Genomic DNA, 27,996 nt, shown 5'->3' with positions numbered 1-27,996 from the left:
TACCTCTCACTCCATCCCAAAACTGGCTGGCCACAAATAACACGCAGCGTCTGGAGGTCTGCTCTCTAACTTAAGCTGCGGAGGATAAACTCAGTCGTCCCTGAACACAAAAGCCTGCATCATTGCAGCATCCAGATCTCTTCTCACCTAGCGTGACGTTGCACTCCACTGGGCCATCTGCCTCCCTCCTTTCCCCGAGCCTCCTGTCCCTCGAACACCCTCTCGTTTTCTCTGTCTCTCCACGTCACTCTCTCTATGCTCCTCTCAACTCAACCCCTCCCCCTGCACTCATCTCTCTCTTCCCTCCCTCTCGCCCTCTCTGTCTTTCTCCTCCTGTGTGGTTTCTGTTGAAGGTGGCATCTCTGTGCTCTTGCCCCGCGCAGTGTCCTGTTCCTCTTTTTTATTTTTTACCATGCTGCAAGGTCAGTTTTTTTTATGGTTAAAAAAAAGGGTTGGACAGAATGAAAAACAGAGACAAAAAAGGTAACTGCGATGGAGAAAGAGAGAAAAAAGCAAAGGAAAAAAATTATTTAATGCAACCAGGGGCCAGCTGCATAAAATGCTTATACAATCTTACAAAGTTAGTCATCATTTTGATTTTCTTTATGATTTGTAAAAACTTATTTTTTATTCAGTTACATAAAAACATAGATTGGCACTGATTGTGCCTTGGTTAACTGCAAATAAATCAGATTAATTCTTAATGGGATAGTTCATTCAAAAATTAAAATTCTGTCATTAATTACTCTCCCTCATGTCGTTCTATACCTGTCAGACTATTCATTTTCGGAACACAAATTAAGATATTTTTGATGAAATTCGAGGGCTTTCTGACCCTGCATACACAGCAAGGCAACTGACAAGGCCCAGAAAGGTAGTAAGGACATTATTAAAATAGTCCATGTGATATCACTGGTTTTAACAATGTTATGAAGCTATAATACTCGCCTGAATGCACGGCGAAGACTGACACAGAAGAGGATAAATTGTTGAATGAAGTTGTTATTTTTGTTTTCTTTGCACACACAAAGTATTCTCGTAGCTTCATAAAATTAAGGTTGAACCACTGATGTCAAATGGGCTATTTTAATGATGTCCTTACTACCTTTCAGGGCCTTGAACGTGGTAGTTTCATTGGTGTCCATGCAGGGTAAGAAAGCTCTTGGATTTCATTATTAAAATCTTAATTTGTGTTCTGAAGATCAAAAAGGTCTAAAGGGTTTGGAACAATATAATTAATTACAAAATTTTAATTTTTGGGTGAACTATCCCTTTAAGAAACAGCATTAACATAGATGCTAAGTTGATGCTACTGGCCCCAAATTCAAAACAAAACAAGAGTCGCATTAAACAAACAAACAAATAAAAACTACAATTCATTTTATTATTTTTTTTTTATAGAAAGACATTTAAAGCTTATATTATGTTATAATGTATTATATAATTGCTTTGCCCCTACAGCGAATTCTCCTGCTTTCACAGTATGAACTGAATTCGATGAAGAACTTCTCCATCATTAATGAAGTATGTTCTGTAGGCATGCAGGTGTCTAAATGCATTTCCAAACATACTTCGTTCACCTGTTTGACACAGACATTTGACCCTGTGTGTTTTTTTTTACCTGTGATATACTAACAATAACCACACAAATAATTCTCTCTAAACCTGGCTGCTGTTATGTTTCTATTTTGTTTTAATACTTGTCTTATTACCAGTTATTCTGATCTAAATCCCACTCGTGGTTATCTGCTCTTCATATGTGGATCACGGCGAGTAAGTGATGCTGACTTACTGTTGCGCCTTCAGACGGCAGCTGGCATGAAGTGGCATCAATCTCCTGTCCACGCTCCTGAAAAGCAAATGTCTCAAGGCTGACCTTGGCTCACACAAGCGAGAGATCCGAACCGCAAAGAGCGTTTACGGAATCCGTATGAGTGTCAGGACCTCAAGTTTTGTGTACGTGCTAATCTAAATCCAATACAATCTCTCTTTCACAGTATATCCTTCATAGGAAGGATTTAACTTTAATGGGATTGCAAGCTGAATCCGGCAGGTGGTGTCCACGATTAGCTCATGTTCGGCTTTTGCCTTTAAAAATGGCAGAACGTTGCACAACAAACACACAGAGGCTCAGTCATCTGTGGCGGCACCAACCCCCCTTCATTACCCACTTCACAAATTTTGTGACTTAAGTGGAGGGGCACCTGCCTATCACTACTACTTGTGCACAATGCACATTTCTTAATATTAATATTAAAAGCCTAAATTGTGTATTAATACCAATACCACTTTTAATGAGGATTGTATGATCTTTGAATATCGGACTTTAAATGCATTAAGCACAAAATTAGTTGTTCTGATTTAGCAGACTTAATGTATACCAGTTTAGGTAGTGTACTAAAAGTACAATTGCAGGGTATTTTTATGAAGTACATAAATATGTAAATGTATTTGTAGAATACTTGGCATGAAATAAATGTGTTTCAAATACATTTTTAGTATATTTATTTGTATATATGTATTTTTGATCAAATCATTTTTCAAAAACATTGAGAAAATTGATACTATTACAAAAATTATAGAATATATATATATTTATATATTAAAAAGAGAGAAAAAAAGCAAGATTATTTCACTGTATTGTATTGACAGAACTACTTTTATCAAGAGAATAAGAAAAACTGCTGTTTTGCAGGGAAAATAAATTGTCCAATATGCTGTTTTTCTAGAAAATATTTTAATTTCCTTTTACAGTTTTAGCACCATGTCAATACAAAAGCCAATTACTTAACTACCGTAACAATTACTTGATTTTATAACGTCTTTACAATAGAACACACAACATTTTTCCTCAAACAGTATTTTTATACATTAAAATATTTATATTTTAGGAAGTGTATCCTTGCAAAAGGATCATCATCATCAAAAAGTTACCTCTGATCTATGTATATTCATCAATGCTTGCATTGAACAACCTGCATCAGTCAACCACCTTTCAAATGTAGTCTGTTATGAGAATGTCAATCAGCATAACTGATTTGTACTGTTTGTGCCTTTGCCAGAGTAATGGAGAAAAATATCCTTATGGGGTAAAAGACTCTCCTGGGACAACCATGCACCAAATAAGGAGCAGCTGGAGGGGAGTACAGGAACTCGAAAACGCTGGCCCCTTCAATCCACAGACGGCTGTGCTCCTCCTATTTCTGTTTTATCTCTCACAGCTGACCACCTGGGACTGCTGTGAGCATCGACTCAAACACCCGCCCAATCACACACACCCATCAGCTAATGAAGCCTGGCCATTAATACGTGAGCTGAGCTATACTACAGGATGATCTTAACGACAAGAGCAAGACAACAGCAGAGCAGCAAAACTGGATGCTATGAATAAACTAGTTTTTTTTCTTCAGTAACTTTCAAATGGTTTAGTAAAGGTTTAGACAGAAAGAGAGAATACTAACGAGTGTAAAGAGGCTAGTTATTAATCTGCTGAGAGCTGGGCAGATTATGACATCATCACCAACGTCCAATCCATTTCCTGAATCCTATTGATTCTATTGAAAAGTACAATAATAATGCCAAAATCTATTTTTTGACTGAGTAAAACCTCTAGACGTTAATGCATCATCTTTGCTGGTTGAGGGACTCACAAATAGGTCTTTGCACAGAGCTTGCAGAAATAACACAAATACGCCTAAGGTTTGTGTTTTCTTTGAGCACCAAACTCAAAGAACATTAAACTGTATGCTACTGGCTCCCTCAGTTGAGCTGAATGTTCAGGGAGAATGACGCACCTTGAGGCAACGCCACAGTTGCTTGCTAAAATACATACGGTTCTAAACTAGCTATCCCTCAACAGAATAACTCAATTTCGGCTAAACCTGCAACCCTATTTTATTGTATTTTATTCGAAATCTTGATAAATAGGTTGGTAAAAATTTAGAAAATGAAATGCTCATATGAAATGAACAGAAAAAAAATGGCTCATTCAATATTTAATCCATATTAATTTATTTTATTCCAAATTTTGGTAGAGATGTAAAAATACAAAGATATATATAGAAAATGCTCATATAAAATGCACAGAAAATAATGGGCTCATATAATATTTAGTTTGACCTTCTGAGGTTGACAATCAACATTTTTAAAGGTGAAAAAAAAAATCGGCTTTCTCTTTTTTCCACAAAAATGAAACTTTTCTTAATCAGTATATGCACAATAATTATACATAATATTGAACTTATGCAGTTCATGATAATATTATTAATAAAACATAACTTTTTCTCTGATCATCACGGATACATGAAACTTGCAAAGAAAAAAAAAAAACAGCAGCAATGCGCCATAACATATTGTATTTCACTGCCTAAAAAAGTACATTAAATTTCCTTGGAAAGGAAAGATGCTGTGTGAGTGGCTGGAAGGGTCTAATCCTGTGTTTTATCCCGTCAGATGTCTTGACCCCAGTGTGAATGGGAGGAGGGTAACAGTGTTTGTGTATTGATGAGCAACGCTTAGTTTGTGACCTCACTTCCTCTGAGGTCAGGAGGAGGTGTGTGTGAGTGAGTCACGGATGGCCTAGCTGCCACACCTGGAGTGTTTTGGTATTCCTCAGCACCTGTTTGGCACCCGACTGCAGACGCAGGCAAGCGAACAGACATAATCCATTCTAGCAGTATTGAGCTCACTCTGGAAATATACAGTGGAGAGGGAATTGACATCATTGACTTGTCACATTTTATTACCAGAATGCCACATTCACCTCCAGTTCGGCCTGTAGGGGGAGCCATCGTACAATCAACATGTCTGACCATGACAATGGGAAGGATATCACATCATTATTCTTTGTATTTAGCTCTTAGAGAATCTATGGAAAGACAGAAATCATTTCTGAAACTGAAACTCGTTGATTGGATGATTGCTAATGAACATATGCAAATCCACCAGACGCTATAATTAATAAAATATTAAACGACTGATTTGGGACAAGATGGTCTTCTCACATGAGATTATTCCCTAGGTCTATACAGGATGATTTTTCAAAAAGAAGCTGTAATGTATATGAATGTCACAGATCTTCTGAGATGAATTGGTGTGTTGCAGTGGCATTACCCCTGCAGCCAATTAACACAAGCTAGGAGAGCCTATACTCGACTGTGATTGGCTGAGGGCACTCAGGGGATCTCATTACAGCATAGTAGTGCAACTCTTCACTGGAACAGCCTCTGACGGCAGTTTGATCACTGGCTCAAAAGAGCGCCAGCATGGAGACGACCACAACTCCAGTATTCTTTTTCAACCAAAGCGCCACATATTCTATACGGTTTTATATGAAAGTGAAAGTGAAAAAGTGAAAGTGACATACGGCCAAGTATGGTCACCCATACTCGGAATTCGTGCTCTGCAATTAAACCCATCCAAAGTGCACACACACACAACAGTGAACACACACACACCGTGAACACACACCTGGAGCAGTGGGCAGCCATTTATGCTGCGGAACACAGGGAGCAGTTGGGGGTTCAGTGCCCTGCTCAAGGGCACCTCAGTCGTGGTATTGAGGGTGGAGAGAACGCTGTACATTCACTCCCCCCACATGCAATCCCTGCCGGACCTGAGACTCGAACCCGCAACCTTTGGATTACGAGTCTAACTCTCTAACCATTAGGCCACGACTTCCCCTGAAATGCAGAAAGTACTAGTAAGGTAACAGATAACAGGTAAGATACAGCTGATGTGATGAGCTAGCCTGATTGTATGGTCGGCACTTCAGTGATGAACACACCCCTAACCGTCAGTATTACACTTTGACAGAAAATCCTGCACCGGATATTTATGAGAACTCAAATCTAGTGGGGTGCTATCAGATTTATGCCTAAAGCAGGGGTGTCTAAACTCGGCCCTGGAGGGCCGGTGTCCTGCGGAGTTTAGCTCCAACCCTAATTCACATATAATAATTATAATAAATTAATAATAATAAAGAATGTGCTAAAAATATATATTGATTTAACATACATAAGTACCCATTCTAAATATATCTTGCAATTACATTACATATTTTTCATAAAAATTTTTATGCAAGTACTTTCTGACATCAAAGTGAAAAACAAACTTCTGCAAACCATTCTGGAAATTTTATTGTTGCCAGACCTAACATAGAAAGCCTGTGGAGTGATGTCATGGTAATGACATTCCCGTGAGAGAGGCAGGGGTGCAGTTTGAGGGTCCCGGCTGATTTACGTACACGCTTTCTGTGACATGTGGTCGGAAAAAAAGAAGCACTGTACACATAAAACACAAACTGTATAAATACACAAGACAGACAGATAGACGCTCGCATGCATGAAGAACAATCCTAAAAAAAACCCTCCATCTGAAGGCTGGTCTATTATCACAGAGCCGAATGGATCCGTGACTGTGCGCTGAATTATGAGCTTTATAATCCAGACAGATATATAAAGCTCTATAATACAAACAGAATGAAGCTTGGTAAACAAAGCCTTTACCTGAGCTTCAGCTAGATGTGATCCAATGTCTGCAACTATAGTGTGTGTGTGTGTGTGTGTGTGCGTGTGTGTTTACACCACACCATGCAGCGAGAACCGGATTTAATGACTGTTTACAGGCCACAATGACGTGTGGAACACACATGCACAGCTGTCAGTGCGGTAACTGCCTCTTCACTGTGTGTTCACATGCCACGACTAATTTAAAGGGAAGCCAGGACTTGTGTGCATCCTGCTGGGATGCTTGCCATAGTGAAATGGGGGAAGGGTGACGTTCGTATGTCAGAATACACTCTGATGCCATATGGGGACGATGCCCAAGGACCGAGTGTGTTTTTATTTAACAAAAGCCTTTGTGCATATTTAAAGGGATAGTTGTTCATCCAAAAATTCTGCCGTCAAAATTATTTTTAACTAAGGTTCATCATGTTCAAGGGCTGTGAAGCTCCAAAAAGGACCAAAAATATTACAAAAGAACCATAAAAATAGTCTCCTGTGCTATATTCTGAGACTTCAAAAATGTATTTATTGAATATTGGTGTTCTTTCACACAAATCTATCTAGGGCTTAAAAAAAACTATAGTGAATGAGTGGAGCTTGACAGCTTCACAATAAACTTTGTGAACTCCCCCTTTATCTACCAGCCTTATGTTCTGGAGTTTTCCAGTTTTTAACTGCTCACGGCGTATCAGACATTTCCAGGTTTGCTCATCCGTAGCGCTCCTGGCTTCAGAGAACTTTGCAATGACAGCAGAATTAAAAAGCCTCTTCAAATAAAGCACATGCTTACTTTCATGTTCTTCTTGTATTCTCAACGCACAATTTTGTCTGTTTCAGGCGTTTACCAAGTACTTATCAAAGTTTAACAAAGATTTGTGATGGATGGTGTCTGGGAGCAAAGTATTTGGCAAAAAAACACCTCTGGGACTCTTACACCCTGTGATATCTCCCTACGCCCGCCTTATCCATTACCAAGCATTATCACTCCACATGAATGAATAATCTGCGATGAATTTCTAATGTGCCGTTTCTCTGTGACGCCATCACACCATTTATCATTCACACTGTCTAGTGAAGCTGGACTGCTAGATGATAGCACTATATGGAAATGACCTGAGTTAAATGGACAAGCAGAGGACGGATGCGCCAGTAAACAATGCATGAGCACACACCCACCTGGAGCCTGACATCCCCCTCTTTCCTCTGTCGGCCCATTAAAAACAGTTCAGATGCACAAACCTGCTTTGCATTATGGACAAAAGGAAGACAGATTGACAGAGGACCAGTTATTGGGAAAAGAGCTGCCATTTCATCAGCAGAATCAGCAGAAGACCACCATCTGCCCACCTTCAGCAAAACTCATTTCAAAGAATGAAGAAATGACATATATACACATATATACACATACATATATATATACACATACATATACATATATATATATATATAGCATTTGGTCAAAATCTTTTAAAAATAAACGGCAACTAATAAGAATCACTAATTTTTCATACTGTGATGTCTACATCGACTGGTACTGATAAATTAAAACAATCTCTAATATATCAGCAGATAACGGATACGGTACCGATTTATTGCACATCCCTTATCTGATCTTTTCAAAATGACCAAATATGTATCCAGACTTCACTGCAAAACTCTGAACAAGCAATATCAAAACCCAGACCTCCACATAAATGTCAAAAAGAGCACAATTATTCCCCAGCACCTCCAGCGAGATCTTTATTTAGACCTTCTCGGTCTACAGAGTGAAGCAGCCTGGATTACAAAGAGAGAGCAGCTGGAAGAAGAAGGGTAATGAGTGACAAGCATGCATCAGCAAAAAAACAGAGTTGCCTAATTACGGCTTATACCTCCAGCTCTGGCTCTGCTTAAACACAGGAGCGGATGGAAGCAGGCATTGAAAGAATGTGAGGTACACTTCACTTCGTGATCCCTGGATATTACTTTATCTCAGATATTTTGAGTGGCAGTTGAAAAGCATCTCCCGAAATAAATAATTTTGATTCAACCCCAAAAAAGCAAAGATTGTACACTTTGTTCCAGAGTCTTTCATCATCAGTTTTTCATTCGTTACAGCTGAAGAGGGCGAGAGAAAAACGAACAGGCCGTCTCGGCTGAGGCAACGCGTCATTTTAGTTTCCGCTGAAGGGATTTCCTTTTTTCTCTCTCTGTCTCTTTCTTTCCAGTAGATTAAAATCCTCTCCCTCCAGTCTCTCATGCATAATTATGTTCATCACAAAGGATGAGTCTTTTAAACGGGCAGGAATTGCAGATGAGGCTGGATTGATTGGTTGCCTGCATGAGGTAATTGATCTGGAGTTTCTCTCATATTAGTCCTGCATCGTTTTCTAGATTCCTCCCCTGAATAGGACATTACATTTTTAATAATCATTTTTCTCTGAGCTTTATTTGCATTGGCTCTTATACGAGATAATGAAAATAAATATTATAATTATTACTCAGAATAATGTCAGTTATTAACCTATTTTCTTATCAAAATAGGTTCTTTTTTTTTAATCTTAAAAGAGTCTTCGCTATTAACTTAAAAATACACAATAAATCGGGCCAGTCTGAAAATGGCAAAATGAAACAGAGTAACAGCACGTCTCAAAAATGTTAACTCGCTTGAGATGAATGCTTTAGAGCAGAAAATCAATATAGTTTTTTTTTTTTTTTTTTATTCATTTAGCTGACGCTTTTATCCAAAGCGACTTACAATTGCTATATATGTCAGAGGTCGCACGCCTCTGGAGCAACTAGGGGTTAAGTGTCTTGCTCAGGGACACATTGGTGTCTCACAGTGGATTCGAACCCGGGTCTCTCACACCAAAGGCATGTGTCTTATCCACTGCGCCATCACCACCCAAAAGCAGCATAAAATAGGACCTTTCCTCAAACTACAGTTTGTTTGGGGTGAGACAATATAACTGTCAAATATGTTTGGTCTCGGCACATCTATCTTTGAAGAGGAAGAATAGCCAAATCATTTCACCCTGGTTCTCTAATATCATTCAAACAGTCCACCCCACTATAAAAGTGCCCTAAATTTGTCCGGCCTACTTAAGAGGTGAGGAACCATAGAGAAAGCTAAGACTGAAAAACAAACTGACTTTACTCTGTGTGTAAAATGACAGTGAACAAGACCTCCAGACAACCTTTTCATATCTAATAACAGTCTTTTACCACATAAATCGAAGTCCCAAATGTAATGAACATCAAGACGATGAATAATTGCTTAAGGGTGTGTAAATGATGATAGAACATTCGTTTTTGGGCGTAAAATCCCTTTAATTGTGTGCTTTTAGAGTATTTGGCTATTCCAAGTCTTTCCACCCTGCTATTTGCACTCTTTATTATTATTCTCACGAACAGAAGTTGTGGAACATCTGTGGACAAAAAGACTGTGGAAACAGTTTCATGTTTGGGTTGAGAGTAAAATAGCCAAATATTTCCGACCACGTCACTCAGTCTGACATTTTCTTCCACTTTAAAATGGGAAAAAGTCAGTCTCATCTTTCCTCTCTAAAAGCTTCCTCTATTGTGCTGCCCCTAGCTGTTTTAGAAGGGTGATTGTGTTTATATGAGTTACATAAAGGCATGCAGGCGTGCGCAGCTCTGTCAATGGAACTGAAATCCACCAATTCGTTTGCAGTCTTCTTTGAAAAAAGTAACTTTTGAAGAGCCCTTCAAATTGAGCTTTTTTGAAATGCTATAAACAAAAATAGAAAAAAGGCAGAAAACTAACATTGAATGTCATTGAGAGTTTCCCATGGTGAAAATAACAATCTTTCCAATAACACGCAGTGGACACAGTGGTCCTTGAAAATGATATAGTGAGATACAAAAGTGGTCTCAAACACGGGCTGAAAAACTAAGTAAAGATCTTCGATGTTTGCAGCCCTGCATCATTAATTGTACAATTCAATATCTACAATTTGCTCTGGAGCAAAAATTCTTAAAAGAGAGGAGCATGTGATAAACTAGATGACCAATTTCAGATCTAAAATAGTGGCCAGAGAGGACGTTTGTGTGCATAAGCTTTAAAGGGTCAGGCAACATTAAACAGGAGATGGACTGACCTATTCGCAACGAGGTCACGACCGCCATCAATTTTAGATGTGCAGCAGAGAGAGACAGTGCTGGGCAATGTGCTGTGAGATGCATAAAATATGGAGCCCCAGGTGGATGGGACAGGCCAATATCCAGCCATTACTCTGGCCTTGAGCTGACAGACCTAAAAGTTACATCATGAAAAGGCATTCAACAGCTAAAGTCTCAATAAAATGTTCACAAGATTACGAGGCTTTAACAGAACATAAAGATGTGGCATTTTCTTAACATAACACCATCAGATCCATCAAAACTGTCTATTAAGTGACAGTCATTTTACAACAAGTGATATAACACATGTTAAAAGATTCAGCACCCACAGAAAGGACTTTATGAGCTGAAAGGTAAGCTTTGGTACGATAAGATGGGATGGATTGGATTTCAAATGCATTTGAAAGGTAGGGCGATTCACTTTGTATTGTTTAGGCAGAGCTGATATAAATTTAATGAGTACTCCCGGGCTCGTTCAGATCGAATAACTAGGAGAGCAAGAAGTATGAATCCTTTCAAAAACGGGCTGATAGGAAAACCATTTATTCAGTTTAAAAATAAACCATGTTAGAGATTCACAGAAATCATGAAGTGAATGTTCAACTGCACCCCAAAATAAAACGACTCATCAAACCAAAGAATGTATCGTGATTGTACAGCTGAATGTAACCTAATTACTCAGAGTAAATCGCAACCTTTGCTCTGAAATATTAATAGATGCTAATAAGAATATTGGCACTGTGTCAGAGGAAAACGGGAACAGTGCCTTCACTTATGATGACATGTTTGTCAATGAGGAAAAATTACTAAATAATGAGTTTTTCCATATTGGAATATGAAATTCCAACAGTTCCCCTAAAAATACATAATAAGTTTGATCATGGATGGATGGATGGATGGATGGATGGATAGATAGACAGATGGAGATAGATAGATAGATAGATAGATAGATAGATAGATAGATAGATAGATAGATAGATAGATAGATAGATAGATAGATAGATAGATAGATAGATAGATAGATAGATAGATAGATAGATAGATAGATAGATAGATAGATAGATAGATAGATAGATAGATAGATAGAAGGGGTGGCACGGTTCGCGGAAAAAAACCGAACCGCACGGTTCTCCACACACGGTTCGGCACGCGCTAGGACCGCGGTTCAACTGAATTCTGACAACGCATGTGGTTTGTTATAAATAACACGTAAAACAAATAGGGTTCGGCTAATGTATGTTTCTGTTAATGGATGCGCATTCTGGCTTCCCAGTACATTATAACAACAGCGATGAGAAAGAAAAAAAAAAAAATAAGTGGACAAATCATTCACTCTTGTTCAATGCGAGTGCGTATGCTGGAATATGAGCATTTATTCCGTCATCACCCGGTGCTGATAGCGCGCGCACAGGTGAGACCTGAACAGCACACGTTGATATCGGTGTTTAGACTAAAGTCATGTAAGCTTTGCCAGCTCAAATATTTAAGAGCCAGAGGACGCGAGCTCGCGCGCGCAGTGAGAAGATTTGTGCGTGCGTTCATCAGAAGCGCGCAAACCTGCGCCTCAGAACGCGCGCAAATATGAAGCTCTCTCTGAAGTATTGTGTTTTAATGGATAAATTCACACAAAATTCTGTCAAAATGCCCGTCTTGGTAAGTATCCTATAGCAGACATAGCCGGCTGGGCATACAGTATCAGTGCTTTCTCTTAAAGTGACAGTTAATATTAAATAAACAGCAACAACAAAGAAATCACTCACTGCTCTTGATTGAATCGCTTTTGTAACTTTAATAAAGAGTAATCTTTAATTTATACAGTCAAATATGCAATGCTGTTTTACCTTTGATTACTTTAATCATACTTCAATTTCTGTACCTAAAAAACCCCTGAAAATCACTGATTATTTTATTTGTATCTTTACTCTATTGTATTTTTATTTGTGCTGTTGCTTGTAGTTAAAGGTCTGCTTTTATTTGTGTACACTCACAATGAAAACAAAACAGATTTTATATATATAACATGTAATAATATTTAGCATTTTCACATCAAAATAAAAGAAACTGAGCAAAGTAGATGTCTTTTTTTTTCCTGTTGTACCGAAATTGTATCGAACCGTGACCCCGAACCGAGGTACGTACCGAACCGTGACATCTGTGTACCGTGCCACCCCTAATAGATAGATAGATAGATAGATAGATAGATTTCTCAGAGATCAGATCAAACAAGCATTCATGCGTCTCATATAGGCAAATGACTGAAGTAGTATAAAAATATCTGCAGGCTTCTCTTGCAATCTCTCCCTACATTGCGGTTCAGTTTCCCATCCAGCCGAGAGGCTGTGAATCAGACAGCACTGCTTACTCACCCACAGACAGTTCAGTGATCTGTCTAGAGACGTGCTGCTGTCTTTCTGCCACCGTTTTCCCACTTGATCAGTCAAACGATTCTGAAAAATTCCAGTGTCTCCTCTGAATATAGAAGTCAAATCTCTCACGTTGATGTTGAATTGATGCAGGTTTATTCTTCTTGCTGTAAGGAAAGTCTAAAAAACTGTGACGTCCAATCCATGAGCAACTTTTTGAAGTCTGGTTATAAGTCTAAAAAAGCCTGACAGCAGGCAAAGACAGCAAAAAAAGCCTGGAGATCCCTTTACAAAACACAGGCTCCAGCAAACAGGTCGGCCCCGAGAGCCCCCTCCACAGGTTTGGAAAATATTTGCAAACGTCTGGTGACGCACTGGAGGCAAACTCACGGATGCAGACAGCCAGTCAGACAACCCATAGGAAACACTGCAAAACTGAGAGATTCATAAAGTTCTCCAATAAGAGTACGACATAAAAAAAGAACAACTACCTCTCCATTTCTACACGGTGTTTGAGAAGGAATGACAGGACAAGGCAGGCACCTTCAGACGCAAATGCAAGCCGCACAGAGTAAATTAATAATAGCCTGTGCTTACACGGTGAGCTAGTTTAAACCACTGGATCAGGTTGCCTGACATCTACAGTTTCACAAGACCTTTATTTTAAAACAGCCTAAAATCTTCCAAAAATCAATTTCCTTTAGCCTTGATAAAACATAACAGGGGGTTCCATTTGAATCCAAAATCATTCCAGATAGTATCAAAAATATGACATTGCATTCCTGGAAGAAGGCCTTTGTCCTAGGATTGTGCCCTGAAGGCCGACGAAGAGACAATTTTTCCTTGTGAAATGAGATCTAGAGAGTGAACTCATACTAAAGATGACAGCAGAAAGGCAGCTATGAACAAGCCGGAAATGAAACGGAGAAGAACCTGAGACCTCTACCATGAGACGCCCAACAATGAGAGTTTGAAAGTGGAGATCATGGAGCTCTGGCTTACGGAAACAATAATCAAATTCCCCCCAAAACACTGGCTTGCCTTCATTAATTTCTCTGCCAAAGACTCTTTTCTAGCTACAGTGTCCTCCTTTGGGACAAAGCGTAATGATAGTGTTGGGTAATACAAAAGCATGTAATTTAAAGGAATACTTTAAATTTAAAAATGATTTAGTCATTATTCAGTGAAAATATCAGTCTCTGTCATCAGCTTTTAATCTCATTCAAGTCAAACGAGAGTCAGTTTTGATTACATACAATATGGACTTTGAGGCAAATTCTACAACCAAAGTCATAACTTTGAAAATGAACCACATTTAACGCTACAGGAAACTGTAGCTTTAGTCAAAAAACGATTGAAAAGAAACAGCTCATAAGAGACATTTGCTTCAGGAATCTGCTTATACTGGTAGTGCTCTATATTTTTGATTCACTATACCGAACTGGCTCATAAGAATAATTTATTTGTGAGCTATTAGCCATAGGGGGAGATTCTGACAGCATAGTGACTTAAATTTCAGTCTGGTTGGGAACTACATCACATGAACACAGGAGTTTCATCTTCATGCAAGCTATTCCCTGAAATATACAGTATATACGCCCCAGGTAGAACCACAGGAGACGATGTTGGGAAGAACCACAAGAAGCCAACTGTGAGAGAGTGCTATGTGTCTGTGGATAAGAGGAAATGGACAATGTCTTAAAGAGAAGATCTAAATACGTGTGTCTATGGAGGGGACAAAAATGCCTTTACACTTCTACTACAAAGCAACTGTAAAGCAAAGGATGATTCAGAATATTTCAGTTGAATCTGTGGCTCATCAAATGCTAGGCAGCAAATTACAGAGCCCTGGAAAACTGGTTGGCTGCTGTGGTGAATGAAGTGGCCTTTAGTCACTAATTTTAGCCAAGCTGGGTGGAAGCACACAGTCTAGTTGAGCTATTAATGAAAGGACTGTACTAATCGAAAAATAATAGCACAAAATAGCATGCAATTTCAATGATAAAGAACGAATTAAGCTATGTTCTGTATGCGTTTTAGGGCCTTAGTGACTTTTAGTTTTTAACTAACCACGCATCATTTTTTTCTCAAAAACACAAACATGTACATTCATGCCGCTCACATATTATTGTAGCTAAGTTTGTGCTAATTAAAGTGTAATCAGACTTTAGTTATTAATATATTTTTAAGATATTGAAAAAAAAAAACACAAATATCAGGGCGTCAAAACTTCTCAAGTGCCCCCAAACCCTCTTAGACCCCAGAGGGTTAAAGTCCAAAAGCTGTACTTAATAAAATTCTTCTTGAGATGTTTATTTTTCAAGCTAATACGAATTAGCTACGCATTACTCTTGGTGAGTAGCTTCGTTACATAGAAGAAAACACTATAAAAGTTTACTGTAATGATAAAAACGTGGAAATAATAACTTGGGTATTTCACATAAAAGACCATTAGTATCAATAAAATAATGAGACCACATCTCAGCCTAACCTGATTTTTCCAGACCTAAACTGTCTAACAGTGTCAAACCATCATGTGTGAATGGACAGAACAGGTGTTTCGCTAGAGAATGTCAAAAACTTATTTTTGCCTGATTTAAAGATCTCCTACCTTATCGTCCTCACTGAAATGCAGTATTTCCACATCAGATTCAACATGAGGGCATTTCCTGCCTGGCTGCTCAATGAGGGTCTTCGAAACAAGATGGTATAGATCCAAAGAGGAGGAGAAGAAAATACAGTGGAGCTCAGCATGTGCTGCTTTGACTCAACTCAACTCCAATCATCCAGACTAGCCGCTCCTTCCTCTTTCCCGTCTCTCAACCACAAACGGAGTGCTAAGCTTGAAGTGATCACGAGTGAGGAAAAACAAAACCACTAATTCATTCACCCCCCCCCAGTTCAAGTTACAGCAGTTGTTGCTGCTTCTGAAGTATAGGCATCTTTAGCTTGGTTTATGCAGACATACCCAAACGCTCCCCTCTGGGAGAAGTCGTCTAGCAGCAATCAGAGGTTCCCATGCTAGCCAAGGAACAGAGCATGCCATGTACATCAGAGACACATCCGGATGTAGTCGTTCTTCTCAAGCAGATGCACTGTCAGCTGCTCCCAGTATGTTTTATTTGGTTCAGAGGTTGTTAAAAGGGAAAGGCAGGCCCCCTCGGCCAACATTTACGCCAAGTGTGACACGTCTCCCTGAGGAGGCCAGGGAGGGTCTGACCAATGTTTATACTCTCAAAGATGGCTTGTGGATGTAGTTAATTAGTCTCAATAACATCAAATGAGTGTCGTAATGGAATCTGAATGTAAAAACACTGATGCTGTTGAGCTGAGGGAGGCCAGATTTGTCCTGAAGAACAGTGCTGGAGGAGGCTATGAGATCATAATCAAAGCCTGTCATTGGAGTAAAGGCTTGGCACGCTCCATGGAAATGGATTACTCTCAAAAACTGTAACTTAAAGCCTTGCGCACCAACACTGGAATACACATGGGAAAGCATGTGAGGAAAAGCCATGAAGAAGAAAAACTGGATGGGAGCCAGTAAAAGAACTGTGCAGAAACATGGAAATCAAACTAGCCAGGAACCTTTTAAAATGAACTTTAGGTTGGCTTAAAGTTCTGCAAATACAGATGAGTGAATTATAAAGTGAGATCGATTTTAGATGGTAGGCTAACATTTGTTTTTGTTTGGCTCTGTTCACCTCCTCACTGGTTTTGAAACTATTCCTCAACCTTCGAGTTAAACTGTCCACTGTTATTTAAAAGGAAAGTGAATATTAAAACATTTTACTGTTTTTTTTATACAAAAGAGTTTATGTTGTGAAGCCAACTTAAAATGTACAAGGAAAACTGTCCAAAAAAGGTACTTATGTACACTACTGTTCAAAAATTAGGGTTATTATCAATTTTGAAAGCCGCTTAGTATTTTTGTGGAAATGGGATACCTTTCAGGATTCTTTGATGAACAAAGTTTGAAAATCATTTGTAACATAATAAATGTCTTTACTGTCACTTTTGATCAATTTAATGGATTCCAGCAGAATAAAAGTATTCAGTTTTTATTATATAAGGCAAATTCTAAGACCAAAATTATAACCTTTAAATAGCACCACAGTAATCTTACGGGAAGTCTGGTGTTCGTTTTTCCTTAGGAAATATACAACAAAATATTACGAAAGCAAATTCACAAATGAAAAATTTAAATCTGCTTGCTTTCCATGCCAACTTGCCTGACATTTCACATGCTGCTGAAAACAGAAACCCTTTTCAAAAGGATAGAAATAATTACCAGCACCTTTCTAAAGCAGCCTTGTTTTGTTGTTTCTGTTACTGACATCAGAATACTTCCCTGAAGACTGCCACATCCTCCAAAAAACATCCTCCATTTCTCTAATTACTGTCCAACACATTCACACACATATGCCTGGACAGAAAGAAACACACATACACACTGGCACAAATATACATTTGTAGCGAAAGACTGAACAAAATGCAATTTGGACAAAAGCATTTCAATTCAAGGCATAGAGTACACAAACCAGCTTTAAGTCCATCATAAAGTGTGTGTGTGTGGGGGGGGGGGATCTGCTGTATCGCTGTAACTGCTGTATCGCTATTGTTACGACCCTGTCTAGGGTAAGGCCGCAACATAAACTGGAATCAACAATCAAAGATCCGTTATACATTTATTTACAAAGCTACAAGTGAAAGCACAACTTCAGGGGTGAGCAAAGGCCAAAACAACAAACAAACACCACGCTAGCTCCTAACAGAAAAGACTAAATTCCCTCACAAAAGGAAAACAAAATAAAAATACAATGTTACACTTACTCCCTATCTAATGAAAAACAGGAGAAAACATTTATAAAGAAAATGGCACTCACCCCCTACAGCTTCCAAGTGTGATTAAGAATAGTTACAATACTTTACAAAATATACAAAAGTGGAAATGAGATTGACAACAACTTATCAACTCAAAACCAAAATTCACACTGCACACAAGAGGCAGATCAACAGGTAAGCTAACAGCAACAACACACTGTAGCAAACACACAACAGCACATGTGCAATACAACAGGAAATCACAAGTTGAGCAGAGCTCCCCCCTCAGGTACTGCAGATACTTTTATTGCCTCTCCTTGGTCCCATTAGCACCAATCAGATCTGGAGATCACTTTGGCAGGATCCATTCCTATCCTAAAGGGTGGGACAAAAGAGAAAGAGAGAAAGAGAAAGACCAGCAAAGCAAGACATATACACAACACGTCTCAAGACGTAACACCCCCACCCATAAATGTCAAACCACAGTTTGACAAAGTTAAACACCACAACTTCAAATTACAGGTTTTAAAGGGGTTGATGCAGTAGCACGTCTACACATCACCCAGGGTTTATTACAGTCTTTTGGGGAAACACCTTATATCCAGCCAAATCATTACCTTGAATAAGGTCAACGCCATCTGCAGGAAGTCTGAAGCATACATCAATTTTTGCACTTGTTCTGTAACCAGTTTAGATTTCAGAAAGACATTATGCAATGGAACCTCAAAACGCCCTAGCCCAACACCATGAACAGGCACTTTAGTCCACGTAAATGTCTTAGTTGAAAATGGTAAGACACTATCCACTATGAGAGACTGGCTTGCTCCCATGTCCCTCAGTACAGTGATCTGCCTAGGTTTTGATTTCTTATTGAGTGCTACACAACACTTCTGAAAGAAAGCTTGCTTCTCATGGACAAACGCCACAAAGGTTTGATCAGCTGATTTCACGTAGGCTCTAAATTGCTGCTTGTAAGTCTCAGGTACGCATTCATAAGCTCTTAACACAGCGGTCTTCACAACTTCATAATCCAACCTCTGTTCAGTTGGTAAAGCGGAACATACTTCCTGGGCCTTGCCTACCAACCTGCACCGCAGTAACAATGCCCACCTGTCTTTGGGCCATCTCATGGTAGCTGCCACTCGCTCAAAGGCAGTGAAGTATGTGTCCACCTCAGCTTCCCTGAAAGGAGGTACCAACTTAACATGCTTACTAGCATCAAACACAGGAGTACTCATACCATACACGGGTGTTGAAACTCCAGTGAGAATAGAAGTAACATCTACTGTGGGCTGGGCAGAAGTAAAAGATCTAGATCTATCATGACCACGTAACCTTGCAATTTCCAGCTCTATCTCCAGGAAATGCAACAGTTGGTTCTCATGCTCTTGCCTTCGTATCTGCAATTCAAATTCTTTTAACCTGATTGCCAACAAGGAATCATAGTGAGCAGCAAGAGGACACATGTCAGAGGTAGCCTCCCCATCAGTCACCACCGATGCAATAGCTCCCTCTTTAACACCACTGTCCAATGGCAAGATCTTTATGTCCACCAATCGATTGTACAACTCAGCCTATAACATTTGTTTAGAAGCATTAGATGACAAAGCAACACAAAATAAATCTACAATCTGTAGCAGGTCACCTTTCCTGCACTTAATAAATATTTCCAAAGTTGGATTTTGAGTAAAATGAAGATAGGTCAAACTCAATTACTAACCTACTTCTACACCAAATAAAAATATTCAAACCAATGACTCAAGCAATCCAGTTTTACAGGATCCCGGACGAGCCCCCAATTGTTACGACCCTGTCTAGGGTAAGGCCGCAACATAAACTGGAATCAACAATCAAAGATCCGTTATACATTTATTTACAAAGCTACAAGTGAAAGCACAACTTCAGGGGTGAGCAAAGGCCAAAACAACAAACAAACACCACGCTAGCTCCTAACAGAAAAGACTAAATTCCCTCACAAAAGGAAAACAAAATAAAAATACAATGTTACACTTACTCCCTATCTAATGAAAAACAGGAGAAAACATTTATAAAGAAAATGGCACTCACCCCCTACAGCTTCCAAGTGTGATTAAGAATAGTTACAATACTTTACAAAATATACAAAAGTGGAAATGAGATTGACAACAACTTATCAACTCAAAACCAAAATTCACACTGCACACAAGAGGCAGATCAACAGGTAAGCTAACAGCAACAACACACTGTAGCAAACACACAACAGCACATGTGCAATACAACAGGAAATCACAAGTTGAGCAGAGCTCCCCCCTCAGGTACTGCAGATACTTTTATTGCCTCTCCTTGGTCCCATTAGCACCAATCAGATCTGGAGATCACTTTGGCAGGATCCATTCCTATCCTAAAGGGTGGGACAAAAGAGAAAGAGAGAAAGAGAAAGACCAGCAAAGCAAGACATATACACAACACGTCTCAAGACGTAACACTGTTAAAGCTGGCAGTTTAATACTGGCTAATAATCTCAACGGAAGTGCGGAACACATTATGAGGATGAATTTATGACTACGGCTTTATTTATGACATGAATGTGCAAGTTTAATATCTCACTATGTAGTCTCCATCTGACATACTAAAATAATTCAAAGACAAATCAATATTTATTTGGTAAGTAGTCACATAATATGCAGGATAATGTACAATTACACTGTTATTAATGCAATGAAAGCACTTTTATATGATACTGTACATTACCTCTTTCATATTAGCCTAACCTGACACTTACTTATGTCATTTCAAGTCATTCATCATCATCATAATCCTAAACACTGGCACAGACTAAAGGATTGCTTACACAATGTCCAAATGAACTACACAACGCCAGAGTGTAAATAAATAAATAAATAAAAATAGAAATTAAAAAGGCCAATTTTTTATCAGTAATAGGTAGAAAAGTCTATAAATGAGTAAAATTAAATAAAATATTTTTTCATAAATTATAATAAATTTTAACAATTCACTCATCTGCTTTACATATTCTTTCAAGACATACATTGTATCGTTATTTGTGTCCACTGGAAATCAATCTTGGCACTGCTAGCATCATTTTTTGCCGGTTAAGCAATGGGAACATACAGTTCACTCCTTTTTACACAAATGAAATAAAAAAGCGAGAATGAACAGAAAAGAAGCCCTGTTTCTCCTTCACCACAATTACATGCGAAAAGCTCCATAAAAGGTAAGTCTGTTTTCAGAAATGACCACAGCAGGGGAAAAAAGAAACTCTTGGTCTTTTATATTTCAGCGTCCAGACTTCAAAAAACATTCCAGCCTCGCACGTGTACGCCCACCTCCTCAACTGAGGTGAATATTAATGATCTGCTCTGCTAATTTGGAAGGGATGATGTGTTTGTCCCCACTTTGTGGTAAACTACAATAGTTTGAAATGGCACAGAATATGTTTCTAGACCATAGACATACAGTAGATGTAGTTTCTGTAGATGCAGTAACAGATCAGAATGAGAACTAAAGGAGAACTGAAGCCAGTAGAAATCAATGGAGAACAAACTGGTGTAATCAGCAACGGTAATAATGACTGTATCATATTAATCAGTGAAGCACCTGTATGTGAAGTCATATGAGGTTTTGTTCCAGCCTTAAAGGGCCAGCACCCCTTAATATACTTTATACATTAATGCAGCTATTAGAGGCACCTTCAGATAAAATGGAGTAATTTTTTTTCCACCAAATCATCCAGAGAATCGGATGACAGGGTAAAATGCTGTTTCTGATAAGGAAATTGAATATAAGTCAGATTCCATTATCAACGTTATTGTTTGCCCAACAAAAATTTAAAATGTTAAAGCTTATAAATCATTTTAATATGCTCTAAAGAGGTTTCAGTGGGCCGCTTATATCCTGAGAGAACCAGCTGCATAATTCTGTTCTGAAACACCTACACTGCGTATCTAACACATGGTGTGCGGAGAATAAAAATAAAAGCAGATTTTTCTCTTTTGTTTCTTCAGTTTTTTTTTTTAAATGTGAGGTTGAAAGTCACCAATGACACTGTATATTGTGCTAGATGACAGCACTGCACTGCGCACAAAAGCCACGTTGTGTGGATCACGCAGTTTCCACTGATTACAGCAGTCAATTGAAGAACATGGTTAGGCGAGAAGGTCAGCACAAACAGTTGACGGGATTTCCAGAGTCGCTGCTTGAGTCAGAGATGTCCTTTAGTAAGTTTAGTCAGCAAAGGTTAAGCACAACACCGTCATTTTTTTTTTTTTTTGTATGGTGGTCACAGGAGGGGAAGAAGATGGGAGACCCATAAACGTCAAGGCCTGCAGGTAACAGTAATGACAGCTTCCTCATCAGTGAAATTATGTTTTAGAATTAAGCAACATGGGATGAGATGCGTGACGAATTAATCCTACTCACAAGAGCGTGACAAAAACCTGACAAATGTTTTGAAACGTAGTATACAAAACTACAGATAGACAAACAAATAAATAATAACATTATATAATTTATTTAAATCAATCTATCACCATTGTTAAAAAATGCAAGTTAAATAACCACATATTTAAGGTACTTCTCAATTAATATTAGTTCATAAAAACAGCAAGTGACACAAGAATACAAGAATTTAGTTAAAAATATTTTTTCAATTAAATCTAGCATGTTGCATTGAAGGACACAGCTGCCACTTAGGCCTGTGCGATATATCGAACGCGATGATCATGCGCATCTCGTCAGTAAAGCCGGTTCCGTGACTAGCAGTAAATCTCTATCACCTGCTTTCAAATGGAGCGACATTTAATACACAGAGCCGTAGATCACTGGCAAGCTACGCAATATTGTGTTCATTATCGCAGATGAATCGCCTTCGATAATGAACGCGATATTGTGTAGCTTGTTTGATATATCGCACTGCTCTACTGCCACTGCTTAAAATTTCATGTCAACTTAAAACCAAAGCTTAAAGTTCTGCTGGATGTAAGAAGCAAGACTATCTTCAAGCAATGATAGAGTGCCGGACAGAACACACACACGTGACCCGTCACAGGACGAAGCCCAGGGGCCCGCTGGGTACCATGCTCCACAAAAGAGGATCCGATCTGTGATGGAAACGCTTGTTAGGTCACAGAAACACAATAGAGCTCGAGTTAAATCAGCCTGACTCACTGTAACCTCAGCTTTACAGCCCTCAACTCACAATAACACAAAGACACACTGAACTGAGGTCAGTCATGGCTCTTTACTGACTGAATAACAGCCTATAAAGCTGATCTGAAAACTGTATCTGAGGGAGAACAATACAATGCATGCAGACAATGACTCTGCTCCAACAATAAAAGCATTTTTAATTAGAAATTAATTGCTCATAATGTGACAAAGAGAAGCACATTACCATAAGCTGATAATACCTTCAATCATTTGTATATAAAAGTAACACAGACGCCAATACTGAACAAAGACCTCTTACCTTTTATAGAAGCCATTGAGAGGCTGCAAGCAAAGAAACTGCCAGTAATCCAAACAGAAAGTCTTGAGCTTCAACATTTTCCTGAGCAAGAACTGATGAGTTTAGTGATTTAGCATCCCTGCTAGCCTGCATAAAACAGCTGAGATCCACGTGGTTGCACCATCACACCTGACTCAGAGGTGTTTGAGTGACGGTAACTATGCCAAACGTCCCGTAGATCAACGTACAACAGGGGCTCAGCAGCGGCTGTAAATCCTTCCAGCACAAATAGACATCACCCTTCGTGATGTCTCTCACACCCTCAATGAAGATGTCACACACACAGACACACCATGTGCCCGACTCTCCGCCGCTTTAGGGATGTGACACAAAGTGTGTGAGAAAGATATCTGTATATCCTAGCACTAATCCAGCAGGCCCAAAACAGTCCAAAAAGAATAAAAAAGGAAAAAGCTCAGCTTTCAATTACAGCTGCTTCCATTGTCTGTCAGCGCTGATGACAGAGTCCAGCTCCAGCATGCTTCACCACAACCACAAAGCCCCCTACGCCCCCCTGCCTGGCCCGTATTAGTTATACTTATCTGATGGTGTGCTCCCTTTGCCAGCCATGTGAGTGGTGAGCAGTGCTAATCACTAGAAGCACATGGTGATCAGCAGGGACCGACGCTCACCAAACACAAGCTGTCTGATTTACAACCCCACTCTGATATGCTGATGCCCGTTGCTGGGATACGGAATCACTAGTGATTAAAATGCTAAATGGAAGCCTTAAGATGATGTTGATTGGCTGAGAGTGGGAGCGTGGGTGTGGCCAAGTAAGTCAGTGAGGGCACTGATTTCTTTTCATTGCTTTTCAAGTTAAATTGCATTAAATGCAAAGTAAAATGAGGTGCTAACGTGAAATCTCAAGTGTTAATTTTCGTATTACTTTAAGGAAACATACATTTATGCATAAATTGACCTTAATTTTGTTTTAAATATATTTTATGTTTTTAATTTTAATTGAGACTTTTTGTAAATTAATGTCACATTGCTGGACTCTTAAGTGAGAAAGAAAGAAAGGATTGTGACCAGTTACAACACCTAAAATATACACCTTTCCTTACATAAATATCAACCGTTGTCAGCAGATAGATACAGGACACAGAGGTAAGTGCAATACAATCAATAGGTTTATTGAGTAGTAGCAGAGGGGAATGAAATGAGCAGAATGTCCAGGTAAGCAGGCGGGGAATGGGAATGTCTTATATATATATATATATATATATATATATATATATATATATATATAAAAATCTAATAATATTTTTAAACAATATTTTTTTAAACTAATTATCATTAACATATTTTTGGAATATTTGTACATTTAAATGTATATGACTATTTAAACGAACAGCAAAAAACTAAAATATTCCTAAAACTGTAAATAAATACAGTAAGTAAACATAACACAAAATGATAAAAAGTTCAGACTTTATTAGTAAAGTTATAAAAAAAAAATACCAATGAAATTAAAGACACATTGTTATGCATGAGCTGACTCTGAACCTGAATACGCAGAGAAACAAATGAGATGTGACCACAGTGTTGTGGAAATTGAATGCACTGAAAGAGGAGTATTTAAGCACATGATAGCAAATGCACACAATCCATTTCCAGGTAGCATGACCAGTAACTATCAAACCCTGTAGGCGCTCATTTCTCTAGAGAATATCAACAAACTCGTGTGTGTGTGTGTGTGTGTGTATGTGTTTAGGATGCTCGTCATTATGCAAGATACTGCCCCTGCATGCAGATGAATCATTCTTCTCCCTCTCACGCCCTTTAAACTCTCTTCAATCTATCTGCAGCCTGGCACTCAAACAACACACACAGTCCTCTCGCTGTAGATTGGCCTTTGCGGTTGCTGGCCCTAGTCTGTGGAACAGCCTTCCAGCCTATATCAGATCGGCACAGTCTTTAACTGTTTTTAAATCGTCTCTTAAAACCTATTTTTTTCTTTGGCTTTTAATTCACTGTGAGTTTATGATATGAAACTGTGAGTTGTCCTGTGTTCTATGTATATGTTTGTTCAGCCATGCTTGCTGTTTTTAAATGTGCTATATAAATAAATCAAACTTGAAACTTAGATTGGCACAACAGATCAGGGATTTCTTTGTCTAAGTGTAAAGTGAGAAATGCTAAATGACGCTAGCAGCCAAACAGAGCTCATACTGTTTGTTTGCCAAGGCACAAAAAGTCACATGGTAAACACTAAAAACGCACATCATTCAGCAAAATATACAGGGGCCTTAAATTGTTAAACTGAACAAAATCTCTTTAAAACATTTCCAAATAGGTTCATTATTCATTAGTTTTTGGTTGATTCAAATGTTTTATGACTAGTACTCACATCCCAGACAGTCAGTTCACTTAAAAAAAACCCATCTACACTCCACCTTTCTGCAGTTTAACTTGGAATTGTATTTAATTTTATGTTCCTTTTTACTTGTTTAAAACCCATAAACATAAGAGAGCCACACATGTCCTTTTTCCTCATTAATGAGTCCCAGCAAACAGCTCTTTTGTCCTGTGGGTACTTTAGGGACCCATTTTGTTGAGGAGGGGGCAGGGGGTTGGTGTTGCCCTCTAAACAAACGAGGAAACGTCCATCATCCGGTTGGCTGAGATGTCGCCTACTTCCCCTTAGCATTTTGAATGCTACATGATCATTTAAACCTCCAGATTAAAAAAAAGTAATAAACTATATACAGTTTTTACTATATATAGAAGTAAGAGTATGAGAACAATAGACAAAGTACTCATTCTTTAAAAGTCCATCACTAAGCTAGGCTAAAAATATAATTTGAAGACTCCAGTTTCTTCAATGAGAAACAGCTTTAATGGGGGAAGGTGTAAGTGTTTTTGAGCGGGCAGACTGGGCTAAAGCCGCCCATTAGTCCTTCTTGTACACCAGGTGTTGACTTTTCAGGACCCAGCTGTGCTCCACTTCCCCAGTAAATGAGCCACGCGGCTCTCTGGTGCATTTAATGACAGCGGTCAGCACCCGAGGAAGCACATGCCACACACTGCTATTAATGAACCAGCGCTCTGTGAGAACTCAGCACCAGTTAATGGCCCTCAGGCACAGCCATATGAATACCAGTTTTACAATGCATCATATTCATGAATGACACTCAAGGGAACGCAGGGGAAAATCTCAAACTGATAGATTTGTGGTATTTAAAGGCAATATGTGTAATGCATGCATAAAATTGGCTGATTTTATTTGATCAAAAATACAGTTAAAACAGTAGTATTGTGATTTTTTTAATTTATTTAATTTAACTGTTTTTAAAATTTAATTTTGTCCTGTAATGGTACATTTTCAGCATCATTACTCCAGACATGATCCTTAAGAAATATATTATTAGCATTTACTATTATTATCAATGTTTAAAACAGCTGTTTCTGTTGTGGAACCATGATATGATACACAACACTATCTAAACAGGGATATTACATTTCTTTGTGTTTGTTGGATAGCTACATTACTCGTATATGGTACAGTAAAAATGAACATTCACAGAAAAATCACACCAGTGAGCATTTCACACAGAGCTACCAGCTGAGTAAATAAAGGTTGGTTTCATGGTCCCAGGGACTGTTTTGATATACATAAGAACTGATTATATAACTATGTTTGCTCTATTGTATTGGTTCATCCCCAGGGCCTGATGTCTCTTCAAAGACAGATTTTCTAGTGAAATAGAGAGCAGGGTTATTAAATGTACCAATGAAAAAGAAAAAGAAAAAAGCTTGGAGATGCTTTTATATCAGTCCAAAAAACACCGCCCTCCCTGCAGGTAAAACCAGTTTAAGCTGGTAGTTGTGTTTTGGAACATGGTTTCTAGCTGGTAAACCATCTCGGAGCAGCAGATATATCAGTTTAAGTCGGTTTTTGGAACATGCTAGCTAGTCAACTAGCTAATACCCAGCTTGGACCAACAAAACATCAGCTACCATGTGCCAAAAAACAGCTTAAATTGGATTTTCCAACAACATGTTTGTTTGTTGTCAATAACCCTGACAAATACTGCAAAACATGGCGATGTGAGATCATGTTACTGGCACTCACTCCTAGTCTCCATCTTGTCTGCACTCACTCTGCTAACTTCATTACTTCCCTCTTTTCTCGTCACAATGTTAACATCCTTTATGACAGTGCTATATAGCTTCTTTTAATTCCCCCGGCGAATGGGGTGATGATCCCGTCAGAGATACGTTTTGCCGATAAAACGCCTGAAGTGGCATTATCTGCGCTCCTCCGTTTTGATTGGCGGAAACCAATAAGCGCTAAATACGGTCGAGCTTCGGCTCGCAGGCCATCTTAAAGACCCCCGAGAAGCCTTGGGCACCTCAAATGGGTAGGAGGGTGTGTAATTGCAGTTATTGTCGTGGCACGTGGGGGCAGATGGGGTCTAGGCTGAAATGATGAGAATAGGCTGTATTTTTGTGGCCTCAATATCGCTTCTCTGAAAGAGGGCTATCACGGCGAAGAGCGCTATCTGGGCTCTGGCAGATAGACTAATTTATCTAGATAAATCCTGCCTTACTGCTATTCTGTAGAAGGTGTGAACAACCCAGGGCGATGAATTATGACGGCCAATTGCTTGCAGGCTTGAGAGAAGCCAATATGTACATGGTTGATATTCAAATTGGCCCTTTTTAAAATCAA

General features: G+C 38.8%; 1 protein-coding gene across 6 annotated transcripts in view; it reads right to left on the bottom strand.

Annotated features, from left to right (window-relative positions):
• The window catches only part of LOC306855435 (IQ motif and SEC7 domain-containing protein 1-like), a 207,681-nt gene that overhangs the window by 46,317 nt on the left and 133,368 nt on the right, over nt 1-27,996 (bottom strand). The window contains exon 1 of one of the 6 annotated variants that reach the window (XM_079394161.1): nt 15,603-16,085. The exons of 2 other annotated variants lie outside the window; for them this stretch is intronic. In XM_079394161.1, the coding sequence (XP_079250287.1) occupies nt 15,603-15,745 (143 nt within the window). In that variant the 5' untranslated portion in view covers nt 15,746-16,085. Of the gene's footprint in view, nt 1-3; nt 234-15,602; nt 16,086-27,996 lie in introns of those variants that run through there. 3 more of the 6 variants (XM_079394166.1, XM_079394165.1, XM_079394163.1) reach the window with 3 other exon arrangements.

The sequence above is a fragment of the Barbus barbus genome (genome assembly GCF_936440315.1).
Source record: "Barbus barbus genome assembly, chromosome: 35".
In the NCBI taxonomy this organism is placed as follows: Eukaryota; Metazoa; Chordata; class Actinopteri; order Cypriniformes; family Cyprinidae; genus Barbus; species Barbus barbus.
This window is presented reverse-complemented; position numbering and strand designations above follow the sequence as displayed.